We start from the raw sequence: 15,729 nt of genomic DNA on the forward strand, positions 1-15,729 counted from the left end.
CTTCCCCCCGCCCCCGCATTCCCCTCACACCTTTTATTCCCAAAAATACTTTATTTTATAATATAATCCATCATCTCCAAGATCCAAAAATACAGATATACATTTGTTTTTAAATTTTACATTCCTTATTTCTTTTTTTCTCGTTAAGAAAGGAAAAAAAAAAGGTTTATGTTGGTTTTGTTTTGGTTGTTTTTTCGGTTACGGGTCTTAATTCTGTTACAAAAGTAGGATTTTTGGGTTGAAGTTTCGGCCTCCGGTTTGGGTGAGCTGTGGTAAAGCTGAGCCCCCGGGTGGGCAATCTTTAGCGGGACATTCCTTCAGGGGTCACCCTTCCTCCAGGAAACATTTAACGCTGTACATTCAAGAGTCAGATTTAAATCCTTTAGTAAGCAAAAGCGAAGGCTACTGGTATTTCTGTCTACAAGGAGTTGTTAAAAAAAAAATTCTCAACAACCAGGTGTAAAGAGGGCAGGAGACACTCCTGAGCCCATCCAAGCCCTGCACTGGTGTGCTCCCAGTGGGAGAATTTATTGCTGGTATCAGATCTCAGATGCTTTACACATCAGAGACGTTGCAAAGAAGAGGAGAATGTTGTACCTCACATCATTCCTAGCAAATCATCCATCCTTTTGAGGGCTCTACCTTCTAGAGCTTGTTTTCCTTTTTTTTTTGCATTGCTGGTTAAAGTGGAAAACGCTCTTCCAAGCCCCAAAGGTACTTCTAAAAATGTGTTTTGGAGCTGAGGGAGGTGAGCTCCACACAGGCTCACGAGGAGCTGCTCTCTTCCCTCAGGGCATGCTTTCAGCAAGCCCTCCAGAGTGGAATTCTGAGACTGTTTCAAACCAAATGCTTAATCTATGGTGATGCCACTACCAACAAAGCCTTAGGAAAAAAGTTAAAAAAACCCAAACAGATAAATACCATTGGATGGAAGGGGAAAATAAAACCTGAAACACCATCAACACAGGTCATCAGGACACAGCAATGCTCCAGATGAATCCAGTGCAGCAGCTGCAGCTCCCACCCACTGGTGACTGGATTACAAGCTGGCTCATGAGGTATCACAGATCTGCCCTCATAGAGAGGCAGAAAGAAAACAAGGGCTGGCTGCACCTCTAAGTTCAGGTTTGTGTGCCTGTGCTGTCCCTCCTCCTTCCCTCCAGCATTCTGTTTTTAATTCCTCTGCCTGCTTTCCAGGTGCTATTCCATGGCAGCAATGACAAATGCTCATCATCTCATAAAAAGGATTATGAAAGCTTCATCTCTCCGTGATGTAACGTAGTGAAGCCACATGCAACATCACACTTATTTTAAATGACAGGACCCTGGAGATGGGGCATTTTTTTCCCAGTGGAGATGCAATAAATCCAAATGTTCACAGAAAAGCTGCCTCAGGATTGAGAGGTTTCCTCTGTGTCAGCAGCAGGCACAAAGTCGCACAGAGGGGAGGAGGAGTGGTAGGGGCTGTGTTCTACTTTTCTTCATTGCAAAACATGATTAAGAGGCTCAGTAAAACAGGAAAAGCCTTTTTCCTTTTGAAAACAGGTGCCAGAATCTGAGGAGTGTTTTTAATCTCCTGTACTGCTGATTCAGCAGAAGAAAAGCTTATCTGGAAGTTTCTTCATGCCTTTGCAGCAGTCTCCAAGAGCTCCTGCACACTGGTAAGGAAAGCAGCTCACAGCCCTGCACAGAGCCAACACCCCTCAGGGACCACGGCCAGCAAACTTCAGGAGTTGGGGGCTTTTCTTTCCCCCCTCCACCAGCAGAACAGTCCTTCCCCACTACATCTTTCATTGTAGGCAGGTAAACCTCATAATGCAGGAGACAGATATAAAGACAAGACTTATCTCTGGTCCCCCCCTCACCTTCTGCATCCACTGTAACTCAGAGGAAGTAAGAAAACAAAGACTTTTGCTTTCCTACTCCTGATTTCCTCTCTCCCTTCCATGCAGCCACTGACACTGTGTCAACACAAGGATTCACATTCATCATCTGAAAGGCAGCTTAAAGAAGTCAAGAACATGCAAATGTGGCCCAACAAAAAACCAGAACATTCCAGAGTGCCCTTCTCCAAGAGCAGAGCCACACCATCATGGGAACAAACACAGTGTCCTCGTGGAGCCTCTCCCTAAAACCTGATTTCCTGATTTACCCACACAGGCAGTCACAGCTGACAAGTCAGGCCTTCATCTTATTTTCTGAATAAATCCAACCTTCTCTCTCTCTCCAAGAATACTGTAGGTTTCATCTTCACAGTGAGGTACTTAAAGGATCTTCAGGGAAATGGAAACAGCCAGGAAAGGCAACACCCTCTCAATATTACTGTGCAAGAGTAACATAAATAAAATCTCTGTGGCAAAGGGATTTGGGACTCCCTCCCAAAGTCATTTTCTTATGAAAGAACAGGAATTACAACTGGCCACTGGATAATTAAATACCATACCGGAAAAAGATGGAGGGCAGATTAACAAAAAATAATCAAAGGTAATATTGCAACGTGAATAAAGGAATATATTAAATTCTTCTTGCCTCGGCGGTGCATTCTCCTCTGCTCCTTACTTCTTTTTCTTTCTTTCCTGAACACAACGAGGACAAAACCTACAGGGGAAAAAGAGACAGTAATTAGCTCCTGAAATTAACAGCACAGAGCCCAAGAACTGCTTTTACTACTCATGAACACTTAAGACTGTTTCTGACAGGTACACTGTTACTTAGTTTTATCTAATGGAGTGCTTTAATCTAAGTACAGATCAAGTCCATGATTCTTCCCAAGATGAGCACATACTTAAGTAAAAGCCTGACAAGTCTTCAAAATCTGCCTCCAGAAGTGAAAAAAATGTATGTCTCTCAATTATAAGCAGAGCCACAACTAGTGACAATAGAGCAAACCTCAGCTGTAACCTGTACATGTCACACAAACCTCAGGTCAAAACCTGCTGTTTGACAGTTTTGCTCCCACTAGAACCCAAGACTCCCACAGAAATGGATTTTAGAAAGAAGGTTCCCTTTGTACATTCTACTCTCAAACACAATCCCAAATCATAGAGGATGCAAACCTCCTGATGAGAAGAGCAAAGCTCCTCTGTCAGGAAGGGTCACAATGGGGTTTTAATTCTTGTTGTCATTTTAATTCTTGTTGAGGCAAACTGCAGCTTGATAAAAATCCCAAAGCTGTATGTTGTCACACTCACCATTTCCCTTTTGGTTTGGTTGTCAGGTCCACACAGGCAAAGTGGAACCACTCGATGGGGCACTGCAAAACAGAAAGGAAAAACCCAAAGAGATGCTTAGTGGTTCACAAACATTCCTGTCATTTGGTATGATCTAACAGAGCAAGGGCCCCCTCCTCAGATTCCACAGGGTTGGGATACTGCAAATATCCAAAAATAAACCATATCTCCAGTGCTTACATCTGGGTTGTCACAGCCAATCATCTCCCCATAGGACACCTGGTGACACAGGCAGTAGGTGGGTTCGTTGGGATCCACTGGCATGTCCAGGACATCTGAGGGATGCACTGACAGGATGGTATCAGCAAACTCAGACCTGTGAGCAAGGAAAGAGTGAGGACAAAACATTCCCAGCTGCAGGAAACACTGTCTTACAAGGGCCTGGAGTGACAGGACAAGGGAGAATGGCTTCCCACTTCCAGAGGGTTAGATGGAATTTGGGGAAAAAATTCTTCCCTGTGAGGGTGATGAGGCCCTGGTACAGGTTGCCCAGAGAAGCTGTGGCTGCCCCATCCCTGGAAGTGTTCAAGGCCAGGTTGGACAGGGCTTGGAGCAACATGGGCTAGTGGAAGGTGTCCCTGCCCATGGCAGGGGGTTGGAACAAGATGGTCTTTAAGGTCCCTTCCAACCCAAAGCATTCTGGGGTTCAAAGATCTGAGTCCCACTCAAGAAAATTAGTATTTTACAATTATCTTCCCTAAACCACACTCACCCTACTTTAGAGTTTAAATTATATTATCACATATTATCCAATAATTAAAATAATAAAATAGGTTGATCAAACACAGGATGACTATAAAGGATTAAGAAAATTACTTGCAGATGCCGTGATTAAAGTAACAAAATTATCATACAGATCACTCCTGTTTGTGGGCAGAATAACCCCTTTGGGTTTTTTCCCCCCACAATAATATACATTATTTTCTCATTGTCAGGTATGAGTGAACCCTCTTGCTCTGCCAGGAATGTGCTGACATGTCAGCAGCAGTTCACAGGAACTATTTTTAGTTTTCTGCCCCACCATTTAACCAATTGAAAGTATCAGAATTAACAAAGCCCCTTTAATACAGATCACATCACAGAGAGGGGACATGCCTTCCTCCTTGCTTCCCAAAACCAAATCAGATTATTCAAGGATATGTAGGACACGATCCTTTGAAAACACTCCCCTAAATTCTCCAAGATTTCTAGAACAACAATACAACATCAGTTTCTGTCCTGATGGACAAGTGTTTCTTTTTACCACCCTGACAAGCCACTGTTAAAAATAGCCATGTGACAAAAAATCAAAGCTATTTTCTCTCAGCTTGCCAACAGCAACAGAGGGGCTGATCTTGTCCTTCCAGTCAGAGTGTTCCAAGCATGCTGAGCTTCCACATGCCAACCAAGGAGTTAATTAACAAAGCTGGCTCGTCCCAAGCAGGACAGTAATGAAATGGGGTAAGACCAGAACACTCTAACCATCCGGACACGAGTCATAAATAGGGTAACGCGACCCCGTGGAAAATTCATCAAGTGTCAAGCACAAGTCCCCAGAGCTGTGCCTGGCTCTGCCTTACCCTCCTTTGAGCTTCTTTTTCTTTGGTGTATCTTCTTCAGATGTCCTCCTGCCTCGGCCACGAGAGCTCCTTTTGTCTTTCTGACTTCGTCCCTCTAGAAAGGAAAAACAGCCCCATCTTTTCAGCCTACTTGAGAGGCAGAAACATCCCTGGGTGTCATTCTTTTGATGCAGTTATTGTCTTGAAATTCTCATTTCAAATGGAATTGAGCAATCCTTATTTCATCTGTAATCAAATATGCTGACTCTGACATTCATTTTTATGCCACAAATAAACCAAATTAGCAAGTACAACTGAGCCCCAAACTCTTTTGGCAGTTAAAGCACTGCAGTGAGTTAGCACAAGATATAAACAGCATCACATTTGATAAGACTGGCAGTATTTTTTTTTAAATCTCAGTGCATTTTTAAACAGTTAATAGGTTACTCAGTAACTAAAGTAACTTTTACCTCCACCTCCCTGCTCTTACCCCTTATTTCACAGTTGAGAGGCATAAAGCTGTGCTGTGCTGCTGTTATTCACGCTCAAATGTCACTGTAATCACACAAGATTTCAGTCTACACTACAAAAAATGGTATCTTCCTTTACCTCCTAATTTTTCCTGCTTTTTTTCAGCTTGATTAGTATTCAGATTCTGGTAAAAGGAGGAAAATAGGCAAATCTCCCTTCAAAAAGAGCACAGAACTTACTCAGTAACAGATCAAGGTTGAAACTCACACCTTTACACACATCTGTGCAGGTTTGGCACAGTCAGTTGCCCCTTGGCCAGCTCCCTCCTTACAACCTCAGGGTGATCTGTGAAACACCAAGTTTGATCCCAGCACTACATTTCTCTTTATCTATTGCCCAGTGTAAATATCTTGAAGAGCATTAAAGCCAAGCAGAGCAACTACGGTGCACTTCTTTCCCTCTTCCAGAAATAAGGGCCTATTTTAACATCCCGGCCCTCCTGCAGTGCTGGAAAAGGCTCTCACAATTGCATAAAATTTACCCACTTTTCAGGCTCCGAGATCCAGGGGGTTCGAAGTCGCTGCCTTCCAGTTTGTCTTTGAGATCGGCCTCGAACCGCGCCAGGTCCGCGTCCAGCCGGCGGATGTGCTTATCCACCTGCACCCAGGGGAAACCACAGACTCAGCCACAGAGAAAAACCCCAAAAAGAGCCCCACACGAAAACAGGAAGGGCTAAGGCTCGGCTGTTATCGCCACCAACAGAGTGTGGGAGCACAGGACAAGGCGGGGAAAAGGGAAATGGCACACACGGAGCGAACGGAGGCAGAGAGAAAAGGAGTCAAAAAGCAAGGGGACCCAATCCCTCCAGGGCAAAGAGAAAGGGAGGTGACATAAGGGAGAGTTAAAGGAACTCAGGCTAATTGTTTGCAGAACAAAACACGATGAGAGGTACTAAAAATAACTTGTTAGTCCCTACAATTTTCACAATTCAAATGTTGCCCTTGAAACGCATCGAGTGGATAAGTTCATTTTTCCCCTGGTATTACAATGTCATGCTAATTAAAGAAATATAATAATAAACACAAGCAGAAACTGACTATCCCCAATATCAAATCAATGCAGATCAATTAAAGTACCTTGTACTACCCTGGCTGCAACAATGTCACTTACACAACAGGGATGTAGCAAAGGTATTTTAAGCCACCGCCCCCAAATTGTGCCACTGCAACACTCCATCATCAAATTAGTTGGCCAGTTATCTAGGCCACTGATATTCCTGTGACAGTTTCCTTCTCTGAAGTGTCTGAGGGCAAGAAAACATCTGTAGATGCAGCACAACCCAAAGCATCTCCACATGCTGGACAACACACACTTGGCACAGTCAGAAGGATTCCCTCGAGTTTTATCCAGGGGGTAAAACACATAGAGATAAGAATTCTCAAGGGGCAGCTACAGGGTCACAGGAGTAGGAGCAGAAGAATAAAAAAGTGGAAAGCTACATCTTAAGAAACAGGATTTTCCCCACAAGGTTCATCGAGGAAATTTTGATGTCCAATAAACCAAGGCAATGGAGCAGATCTCCTTCGTTCCTCCACAATAAAGTACTGCAGTTGACTTAAAAAACTTTATTTGCAACCAAGACCAGCCCCAAACAAATTATCAGGTGACAGAGGAGCTGCTGGGGAGGAGGGAGTGGGGAAAATTCTCTGGCATTATCACACAGCAGACGGGTACTACGGACAGAGCAACTTCCAAGGGAGATAAACTCGTTAATTCTTCAGCACAAGAGAAGCCTTCTTGGCACAAAGCCCAGTGACACAGGAGGAGGTGCTTTTTGGGAATGGCAACAGTGAGGAAACTAAGCTTGAGAACCAATAATTTGTTTCAGTAAGATTTTAAGCAACAAAATAGATACGTCAGGAGAAGCTGATGCGGTGGAAGTGCCTCCACGTGCACCACTCCAGACCATGCCCATTTTTCCAGAGCCTCACCATCTCATAGGTCTGCATGGCCAGCTGCACTTTGTCATCACTGTACTCCTTGCACTTGCTGTAGGCACTCTGGATCTTCTTCAGGTGCTCCACTCGCTCCTCAGGCAGCATGTTCTTCACTGACTCGATGTACTCTGCGGCCAGGCTGTCGATCTCTGCTTTCTTATCTGAAAGGCAAAGGAGAGAGTTGTCTTCCAAAGCAGGTATTTTGGCTCTTCTATTTCCCATTGTATTCAGGAGACCCTTCCTGAGAGTTTTTAGACTCCCCTCAATTCCTCAACGTATTTTCCTTTCTAAAAACAATTAAAAAAAATTAAGCCAAAGGTATTCGCTCTTCAACACTTGTGGTGTGATTCTGCTTTTTTCAAGTGTTTTATAGCTACTTCAAGGGTTAATTCAGAGTTAAGATCAGAAACCAAACCCACGGCTTCACCCTCTCTTCCCACATGCAGAATATTCTGTTTGCTGCACAGTTACTTACTGTTCTAATGGTTCAAACTGAAAGTCTTTACTGTGCAGTCAAATATGAATAAAAACTTCAAAAAGGAAAAAGAAAATGGTCCTGTAAAGCACACAGCAACCTAGGACTTGGTAGATATGGGAATGTGTGCAAGCAAGACCCTCCAAGGGGTCATCAGGTACAGTGATCACACAGCTACGAAGTAAAACTCCAGGGCTGAACACAAAACCAAGCCCTGGGAACTGCAGCCCTCATAGAGAAGAAACAAACACTGCAGAGCCCTTGGGATGAGAAAAGGAAAAGCAATAAGGGGAGACACATCCTCTAAAGTCCAGTCTCCCCCGGGCTCTTCCCATCCTTCAGGTGAGACGCTCTGTGCCTTCACTTGCCAAAATACCTGAACACACCTTCTGTTCTCTGGTCCAGCTCCCGCATCAGCTGGAAGTTCCTCTGCAGCTCGCACGGCAGGTTTTCAATACCTGCAATTAAAAACACCAATAAATCCTCGGATCGACCTGGTCTAGCGGAAGGTGTCCCTGCCAGTGGCAGGGAGTTGGAATGGGAGGGGCTTTAAGGTCCCTCCCAACCCAAACCATCCTGGGAGTCACGTACCGTGATCCGGCTGTTCGCCTCAGCGGAGCTTGTGCACCAGGCCACGGGCCTTCGCAGGCCGGCACCGGCCCGGCACCAGCGGCCCGGGACCCCCTGCCCACCGTGTGTGGGGTGTGAGCGGACCCCTGCCCGCTGTGTGTGTGTGAGTGAGGGGTGTGAGCGGCCCCCTGCCCGCTGTGTGTGTGTGTAGGAACCGGATCCCCCCGCCCGGCGAACCCCCATAGCCGCCATCCCCTCACGGCCCCGCTCCCCGGCGCGCGCCGATGACGCACGCGCCGCGGCGCCGGCTGATGACGTCTAGCGACGGCCCCGCCCCCCGCACCGCCCGTGGCGCAGTTCTAATTCCCGCGCCGCCGCCGCCGCCCCCGTCCCCGTCCCAACTCCACCCGCGCCGCCCCCGCCCCGGCCCTGGCCCCCGCGCCGGCCCCCCCGCCGCCCTCCCCGGCCCCGCCGCCCGCGCCCCGCGCTCACTGTCCAGGTAGTGCTCCAGGTACATGGCGGTCGCCATCTTGCGGCCCGCGCGCCGCTCCCCGCCGCGCGCCGGCCCCGCATGACCAGGCCCGCGGCCTCATCCCGTATGCGCGGCCCGCCCGCCGCCCATTGGCCGCCGGCGGCGCGCGTTATGCATATTCATGAGGGGCGAGGCGGGCGCGCATTGGCCGGCGCGGGGCGGCGGGGGGCGGGGCGGCGCGGCGCGCGCGCGGCGATGGCGGCGCGGCGCGGGGCCCTCATCGCGCTGGAGGGCGTGGACAGGGCCGGCAAGAGCACCCAGGGACGGCGCCTCGTGCAGGGGCTGCGGGCCGCCGGGCACAAGGCTGACCTCATCCGCTTCCCGGGTACGGGGGGGCGCAGGGCGGGCCTCGGCCGCTTCCCGGGGGCGGGGGGCGCAGGGCCGAGCTCATCGGGCGCGGCGGGGCCGTGGGGCACAGGGCCGGCCTCGTCCGCTTCCCGGGTACGGCGGGGCGGGGGCCCGGGGGGGCACCAGGCGCTCGATGTGGACACTGACACGGGGGGTGCCGGCAGGGGGCTCTGGTGGCGGATAGACCCCCCCCCACCCGTGAGAGATGGACGCTCATGCTCGGATAGATCGACTGACCGCCTCCCAGCCTGGGACAGGCAGATATTCCTATCCCCGGGCGGGCCGACCGCCCTCCACCACGACAGATGGACCCCCCATGCTTGGGCAGGCCGACCGGCCACCTCCCGGCCTGGGACAGGCAGATACTCCCATCCGTGCTTGGACTGAGCTCTTCCCACCCGTGGCAGATTGACCTCCTCCCAATCTGCCACAGGCTGGGAGATTCCCATCCCCGTATGGACTGGTCTCCTCTGACCCGTGACCAACAAACATACCCCCCACCCCGGACAGACCAACCTCCCCCAGCCCGAGACAGACAGACCCCCACCCTGGATGGACTGACCTCTTCCCACCTGTTACAGACAGACAGACAGACTCCCAGGACAGATGGACACCCCTCTGGGAAGAGCAGCTTGGGGCAGCCTTTGCTCCTTCTCCCCCTTTTTCCCACAGACAGAACGACAGAGATTGGGCAGCTGATCAGCTCCTACCTGGTGAGGGAGAAGGACCTGGAGGACCACACAGTTCACCTGCTCTTCTCTGCCAACCGCTGGGAACATGTGTAAGGAGGAAGTTTGTTCAGTTGTAGAAGAAAAATGGGTGGTGTTGAATCCCCCTGGGGTTTGAGCTTGCAGTGGATACAGAAAGTACAGGGCTGTGATCCTGTTCAGCCAGGGAAACAGGCTGGAAGTGATGTCTCAAGGACTCTTCCAGCTTTGGATTTAATCATAGAATCCCAGAATGGCTTAGGTTGGAAAGGACCTTAAGGACCATCGAGTTCCACCCCCTGTCAAGGGCAGGGACACCTTCCACTATCCCAGATTACTCCAAGTCCTGTCCAACCTGGCCTTGGCCACTTGCAGGGATAGGGCAGCCACAGCTTCTCTGGGCAACCTGTGCCAGAGCTGCACTTCCTCACAGGGAAGAATTTCTACTCCCTATCCTATCTAACCCTGGCCTTGTAACCTTAGATCAGTGTGGCTTTTTGGAATCATTGGTACCATATTTCCAGTCCCTGTGCCATACTGGATTAAAGAACTGGGGAGCTGAGACTGAACCAGCCTAGACTGTGAATTTACTCTTTTCCCTGAAGAGGCCTTGCTTTGCCAGGCAGTCCCTGTGAGTGACAATTGTTAAGGAATTGCCCCCAAATTTCCCCTCAAGCCAAAGGCTGGGTTCAGCCATGACTAGCTGTCCTTGCTTTAGCCCCCAAGTCTTCGTGTGTGGAGGTGGGGAAGTGGGTGTTGGCTGTTGTTTTCACCTGGAAACCTATATTGCAAAATGTTCTCATTTTACAGAAAAGCTTTTGTGGCTCTGCTGTAGTGGCAGTGACAAGGAAACTGTGAGTAAGGCAGATGAGTGAGCTCTAATAAGAACTGTCATTGTGAATAAAGGGGGCAGAGCGTATCACAAATCTACTGCACCACCTAAAGAGGGTCATTCATATCAATATAGTTCAGTTGTGATCTTGCCTGTAAGCCCTGAAGCTGCCTAAAGCAGTACCCAGCCCTTGGCACCCTGAATTTGGGTGTCTTGAAAGGATGTTTGGTTAATGCCTGTCAGAGAATACAAACAGCTCTTTGTCTGCATCACAGCTGACCCCGACAGTGATCTCTGGTAATACTGACATCCTTGGTTTTTTAGATGAACTCCTTTCATTTCTGTCACTACAAAGGAGTGTAACTAACTTCATTATTTTATCTCCCACGTGGTTTCAGACCACTGATGAAAGAGAAGCTACACCAAGGGATCACGATCGTGGTTGACAGATACGCCTTCTCTGGAGTGGCCTTCACGAATGCCAAAGGGGTGAGTGAGTCCTGCAGCAGCCCCTGCCCCTCTCTCTGTTTGGGGGAGCAGCTCCAGGTAGATGCCATTGCTGTGAGTGGCCCAGGGGCCATTATCCTTCTGGGAAATGAGGATTGCAAGTGAGGGCTGGAAGTTTCAGCTCAGGTGTTGACATAGTGTGTTTGTCCAGGTCTGCCCTTCCCCAGAACAAAGAAACTCACTTGGTTGCTTTCTGTAAATCTGGACAGACTCTTGGACTGGAAGCTGACCTGTTTGACTCTGGAGAATGATTCCAGGAGTTTATTTAAGACTCTCCATGCTTGCTCTGACTGCTGGCCCATAAACTTGCAAAGAATAACAGAACCACTTATGTTGGAAAGCACCTGTGGAAGTCATGAAGCCCAGCCTCCAGCAGGGCTGACTCGGGCCCACATTCAGCCAAGGTTTGAGTCTCTCCAGGGATGTAGATCCACGCCTTTCTGGGCTCTTCTTTGCTCACCTTCAGAGTAAAAAGTGACTTTCTTCATTTAGCCTGAAGTTCTCACGTTCCCACATGTGCCTTTGGGCCTGTCCCTGCTTCCAGGACAAGTCAGCTCTGTCAGCCTCCCTGTTCTGCACAGTCACTCTTGTCCCACTCCATCAGATGACCCCATTCCTGCTGAGTAGCCCTCAATCCTCAAAGAGCACCCTGTGGTCACAGAAGCTGAAGCCAGGCCTGCAGCACCAGTGCCCTGCATTTATTCCTGCCCAAGCCTTTTCCTGCTTCCTGGGAGGATTGAGGAGATCCTGGGTCCCCATGCCTTGCACCCTCACCTACATCTTTTTCCACCCTCCTGCTTCCCCAAGCCTGGACAGTGGGGCTTAACCCTGAGATGGATGCATTAAAGCATTTAGGTGCTAATTGGGTGCAAAGGCCCCAAATTAGGAGCGAAGACACATGTAACACAGGCTGAGTCAGTCACTCCAAAACAATGACCCCAAGCCCTTATGGGCACAGCAAGGAATGTTCTGCTATCCAGTGGGGGGAAAAATGTCTTAAAGTGTCTACATTTCTTTGACTGCAGCTGTCAACCTGCAGCACTCAGGCATATGGATGCAACTCTTGGGAAGCAGGGATGGCATCCTTTGCTAGAAGGGATCTCATCTACTTGTTAAAGGAGTGGAGTTTGACATGTTTTTCACTCCAGAAGCATTCCCAGAAGAAGGGAAGATGTTGATGCCCATATCTAACACAATAGTTACTAGCAGCCAGAGCTCATGTCCAAGATGCTGTGGCACTTCCAGCTTCTATCACACCCTCAAGGGATTAAAAACTCCACTGCATATGCATCCAAAAAACACACAAACTGCTGGGATACAGAACATCTGGGGAGAAATTGGAGGGCAGATTTGCCTGCTCCTCTTAAAAGAGGTACTTAGGATTTGGATGAGCATTAAGTGGACAAGCCTCCATGGTCTCCCCACAACATCATGGATTCACGTGCCCTGATGGAAGTCTTCAGATCAGTCAACAAGATCCAGAAACTGGAGAACTGCTTCTCTTGTGTCTGGACTGAAATTCCTGGGTAAGTGAGTGTTGAAAAGGAGCCTCCATGGGCTCAGAGATCCACAGGGAAGCTGTGTGGTGTTTGTATTTGGGAGCAAGCTTTCTTTTGGACCAAGCACGAGTTCTGGACTGATAAAGGCTGTGAGGAGGCTCAGGATGTGCCTTGGTAGAGCTCTGAAGGGCTCTGCAGAAGAGGCATTAAAATCTTTAGCTCTGTCCAACTTAAGTGAGCACAAGGGGGGCACAGCACCCAGCAAAACCTGCTCCCCCCCAAATCACCAGGACTGAATTCCCACATGGTAAGCTGGGATATTATTGCTTTTTGTGTTTCTTTCACCTCAAATTTGGTTGTCTTTGTTTGGGACAGAACTTCTGCCTGGACTGGTGCAAACAGCCCGACGTGGGACTCCCAAAGCCAGACCTGATCCTGTTCCTTCAGTTAAGCCCAGAAGAAGCAGCAGAACGAGGGAACTATGGACATGAACGTTATGAATCCAGCTCCTTCCAAGAGAAAGTTCTGCAGTCCTTCTATTGTCTGATGGAAGACAAGAGCCTAAACTGGAAGGTGAGGAAATAACCCCAATGGGCTGGTCATGGACTGGGGTGGGGGTCTTTCATGAGAGCTCCCAAACTGTGCCCATCATATCCCTGTGCTCCCCCTTCCTGCTCCTGGTCAGGGGGACATTGCTGGGGACCAGCCAAGGGCACTGTGGGCTGTGGCAGAGGGCACTTCCCTGTTGCAGAACACCCTGGTCAGCTCTTGGAGCACCAGTGATGAATCTCAGCTTACCTGCCTCTGTGTATCTAACAAATCCCAAAGAGTGTCAGCAAACAACATGCAACAGCAATTTCTTCTGTTTCCCTTCATCCAGCCCCACATCTACTTCTTAAATGTCTATTCCTAAATAGATTTTTCCCAGTTCCACTCCAGAAACAGTGCACAGGAGGTATAATTAGCTCATTTCACTGCTCAGGAACAGTAACGATATTGAGTAATGAGGGGGAGCAGATGTTAACAGCAAAGATTTTCTCATTTTTTGGTGTCCAGTAACATGTTTCTGTGTTTTCTGTATCTATCCTATTTTTTTTTTGTCTTGGAAACAGACAGTGGATGCTTCACAGAGCATAGAAGACTTGCACAGAGAAATCAAGTCCATTGCAGAGAAAACCATGGAGGAGGTTCAGAATAAACCTCTGGAAGAACTCTGGAAATAAAACCTGATACAGGTCAGGTCTAAAGGAATAGGGGAAAGCTCACCTCATGGATGACTCCCTTACATATCACTCTCCAGTAGCTACAGCTCAGATCCTGAGTATTCTTCTGGGTCCAACGATGCTGATGTCCTTGTTATTTCATCTGCTCCTCCCCCTCCATAGTCCCTTCCACATGCCATAAGCATGAATCAAATTCTTGGTAAAAACCTCCCAATCCCAAACAGGAGCTCTTGTTGCAGCTCCAGTCCTGGGGTGCAGATGTGGGTGTGAAGCCCAGGGCCACCCCTGAGCATGGACAGTTTCCAGTTCCAGGGAACTGCCGTGTTTCTGATTATTCTGCCTCTCTAGTAAATGCACCCTGCATGCTCAAACCAGTTTGTAGAGGACTTGCTAATAAATTATTATTTTTAAGCATTTGGCACAGGGCATTTTTTTTTCCCCAGTATGATCATTTATCTTCTAGAAGGACACGTGGGAGGTGAAAGTGCTGCGGGTCAGGCTCTAAATCCAAGGAAAGCTGTTTGCTGGAGCTGTGGAATGAAGGGAGAGGTGAATTCAGGCCTCCTTCCCAGATGTGCACTGAGAATGGGACAGAAAAGTGCTGTGAGCAGGTAAGATCCTGAAATAGATGGATTAGCTCACAGCAAGGCCAGTTTGGAGGGTGAGTAGCACATAAGCTATTTTAGACTGGCTGAGATGAGGGGAATCAATCTGTGGCTCCTACACACCCCTCAGTGCAATTTAAACAGCCCATAAGGGCTGCCAAACCAGACCAGCTATGAATCACCCAAGCCAGCAGTAACAACCAGCAAACCACAACAAACTGGAATGTTAAATCATTTGCAAGGGGCACTGAGAGATGGGGATGCCCAGGAGAGTTCATGTCTCTGCTGGACAGTTAACACACCTTGTAGCAGGGTGGAACTGCATTAATCTCCTGCTCGAACTCTTAGAGAGAGGCAGACTGAACTGATTCCCTAGCAGGGAAAGCTAAATGTTTAAAGCAAAATTGCTAATGCAGACATCAGCTGAAGTGGAAAAAGCTGCTCCTTTCCCTCCACAGCTGCCCAGCACTTGGCAGCCAAACACTTCTGGTGAAGGAGGTGAGTGCCTGTAATGCTGAATCAGGCCCTGACAGCACCACTGACACAAGACAACACACAGGGAAGTCATTTAATTATTGGCTTTAAGGGCCTGACTGAAAAGCCAGAAATACCTGTTAAAGATCTTAGACAGCTGAGCTTAGTTCTGTTATTGGGGTTGTGTTAACACTCAGGTAAAAACCTGTCTGGCTGAGCTGTCCTTAACCATGAAATCATGAACGTGAAATAAGCAGTAGAATCACAGAAGGGTTTGGGTTGGAAGGGACCTTAAAGATCATCTTGTTCTATGGGCAGGGACACCTTCCACTAGCCCAGGTTGCTCCAAGCCCCATCCAACTTGGCCTTGGGCACTTCCAGGGATGGGGCAGCCACAGCTTCTCTGGGCAACCTGGGCCAGTGTGTCGGCACCCTCACAGGGAAGAATTTCTTCCCAATATCCCATCTAACCCTCTGGCAGTGGGAAGCCATTCCCCCTTGTCCTCTCATTCTAGGCCCTTGTCCAAACCTCTCCTTCTCTCTTGGAGCCCCTTTAGGTACTGATTCTTCTGGTGAACAGATCAAGAGGGTGATGTGTCCTGAGTGATGAGATCTCAATGAAAAGGACCTGCCCATGCCAACAGAGCGTACAGCCTTCCAGTTAAAGCTCTGTGTCCTGCTGTTGCATGGCAAAACAGGAATAATGGTTATTGAAACTGGT

At 48.7% G+C, this 15,729-nt stretch overlaps 2 protein-coding genes across 3 annotated transcripts; one reads left to right on the plus strand and one right to left on the minus strand.

Annotated features, from left to right (window-relative positions):
- Window positions 1–31: 31 nt before the first annotated feature.
- ING5 (inhibitor of growth family member 5) lies at window positions 32–8,904 on the minus strand. 2 transcript variants are annotated; one of them, XM_064666818.1, is made up of 8 exons: window positions 8,774–8,904; window positions 8,098–8,169; window positions 7,231–7,397; window positions 5,785–5,896; window positions 4,790–4,883; window positions 3,411–3,546; window positions 3,192–3,253; window positions 32–2,598 (listed from the first exon to the last, which is right to left on the minus strand). In XM_064666818.1, exons 1-8 carry the CDS (start codon window positions 8,808–8,810, stop codon window positions 2,556–2,558), a joined length of 723 nt encoding a protein of 240 aa, XP_064522888.1. In that variant the 5' UTR covers window positions 8,811–8,904; the 3' UTR covers window positions 32–2,555. The 2 variants fall into 2 exon arrangements, with proteins under 2 accessions (XP_064522888.1, XP_064522889.1); XM_064666819.1 differs by lacking the exon at window positions 8,774–8,904 and adding an exon at window positions 8,303–8,420.
- A 77-nt stretch (window positions 8,905–8,981) lies between these two features.
- Window positions 8,982–14,340, plus strand: DTYMK (deoxythymidylate kinase). The gene is made up of 5 exons (XM_064666817.1): window positions 8,982–9,138; window positions 9,834–9,942; window positions 11,099–11,189; window positions 13,082–13,279; window positions 13,819–14,340. Exons 1-5 carry the CDS (start codon window positions 9,009–9,011, stop codon window positions 13,927–13,929), a joined length of 639 nt encoding a protein of 212 aa, XP_064522887.1. The 5' UTR covers window positions 8,982–9,008; the 3' UTR covers window positions 13,930–14,340.
- Window positions 14,341–15,729: the final 1,389 nt, after the last annotated feature.

This window comes from Pseudopipra pipra, chromosome 10, assembly GCF_036250125.1.
Source record: "Pseudopipra pipra isolate bDixPip1 chromosome 10, bDixPip1.hap1, whole genome shotgun sequence".
Taxonomy (NCBI): domain Eukaryota; kingdom Metazoa; phylum Chordata; class Aves; order Passeriformes; family Pipridae; genus Pseudopipra; species Pseudopipra pipra.

Excerpts from the sequence above, each read along its gene's own strand:
- DTYMK (XM_064666817.1), top strand. The coding sequence starts at position 9,009 with ATGGCGGCGCGGCGCGGGGCCCTCATCGCGCTGGAGGGCGTGGACAGG. Across the intron at positions 9,139-9,833 it reads TGACCTCATCCGCTTCCCGG|ACAGAACGACAGAGATTGGG; the intron begins GTACGGGGGGGC and ends TTTTTCCCACAG. Across the intron at positions 11,190-13,081 it reads CCTTCACGAATGCCAAAGGG|AACTTCTGCCTGGACTGGTG; the intron begins GTGAGTGAGTCC and ends TGTTTGGGACAG.
- ING5 (XM_064666818.1), bottom strand. The coding sequence starts at position 8,810 with ATGGCGACCGCCATGTACCTGGAGCACTACCTGGACA. Across the intron at positions 3,254-3,410 it reads TTGGCTGTGACAACCCAGAT|TGCCCCATCGAGTGGTTCCA; the intron begins GTAAGCACTGGA and ends TCTGTTTTGCAG. Across the intron at positions 2,599-3,191 it reads ACCAAACCAAAAGGGAAATG|GTTTTGTCCTCGTTGTGTTC; the intron begins GTGAGTGTGACA and ends TTTCCCCTGTAG.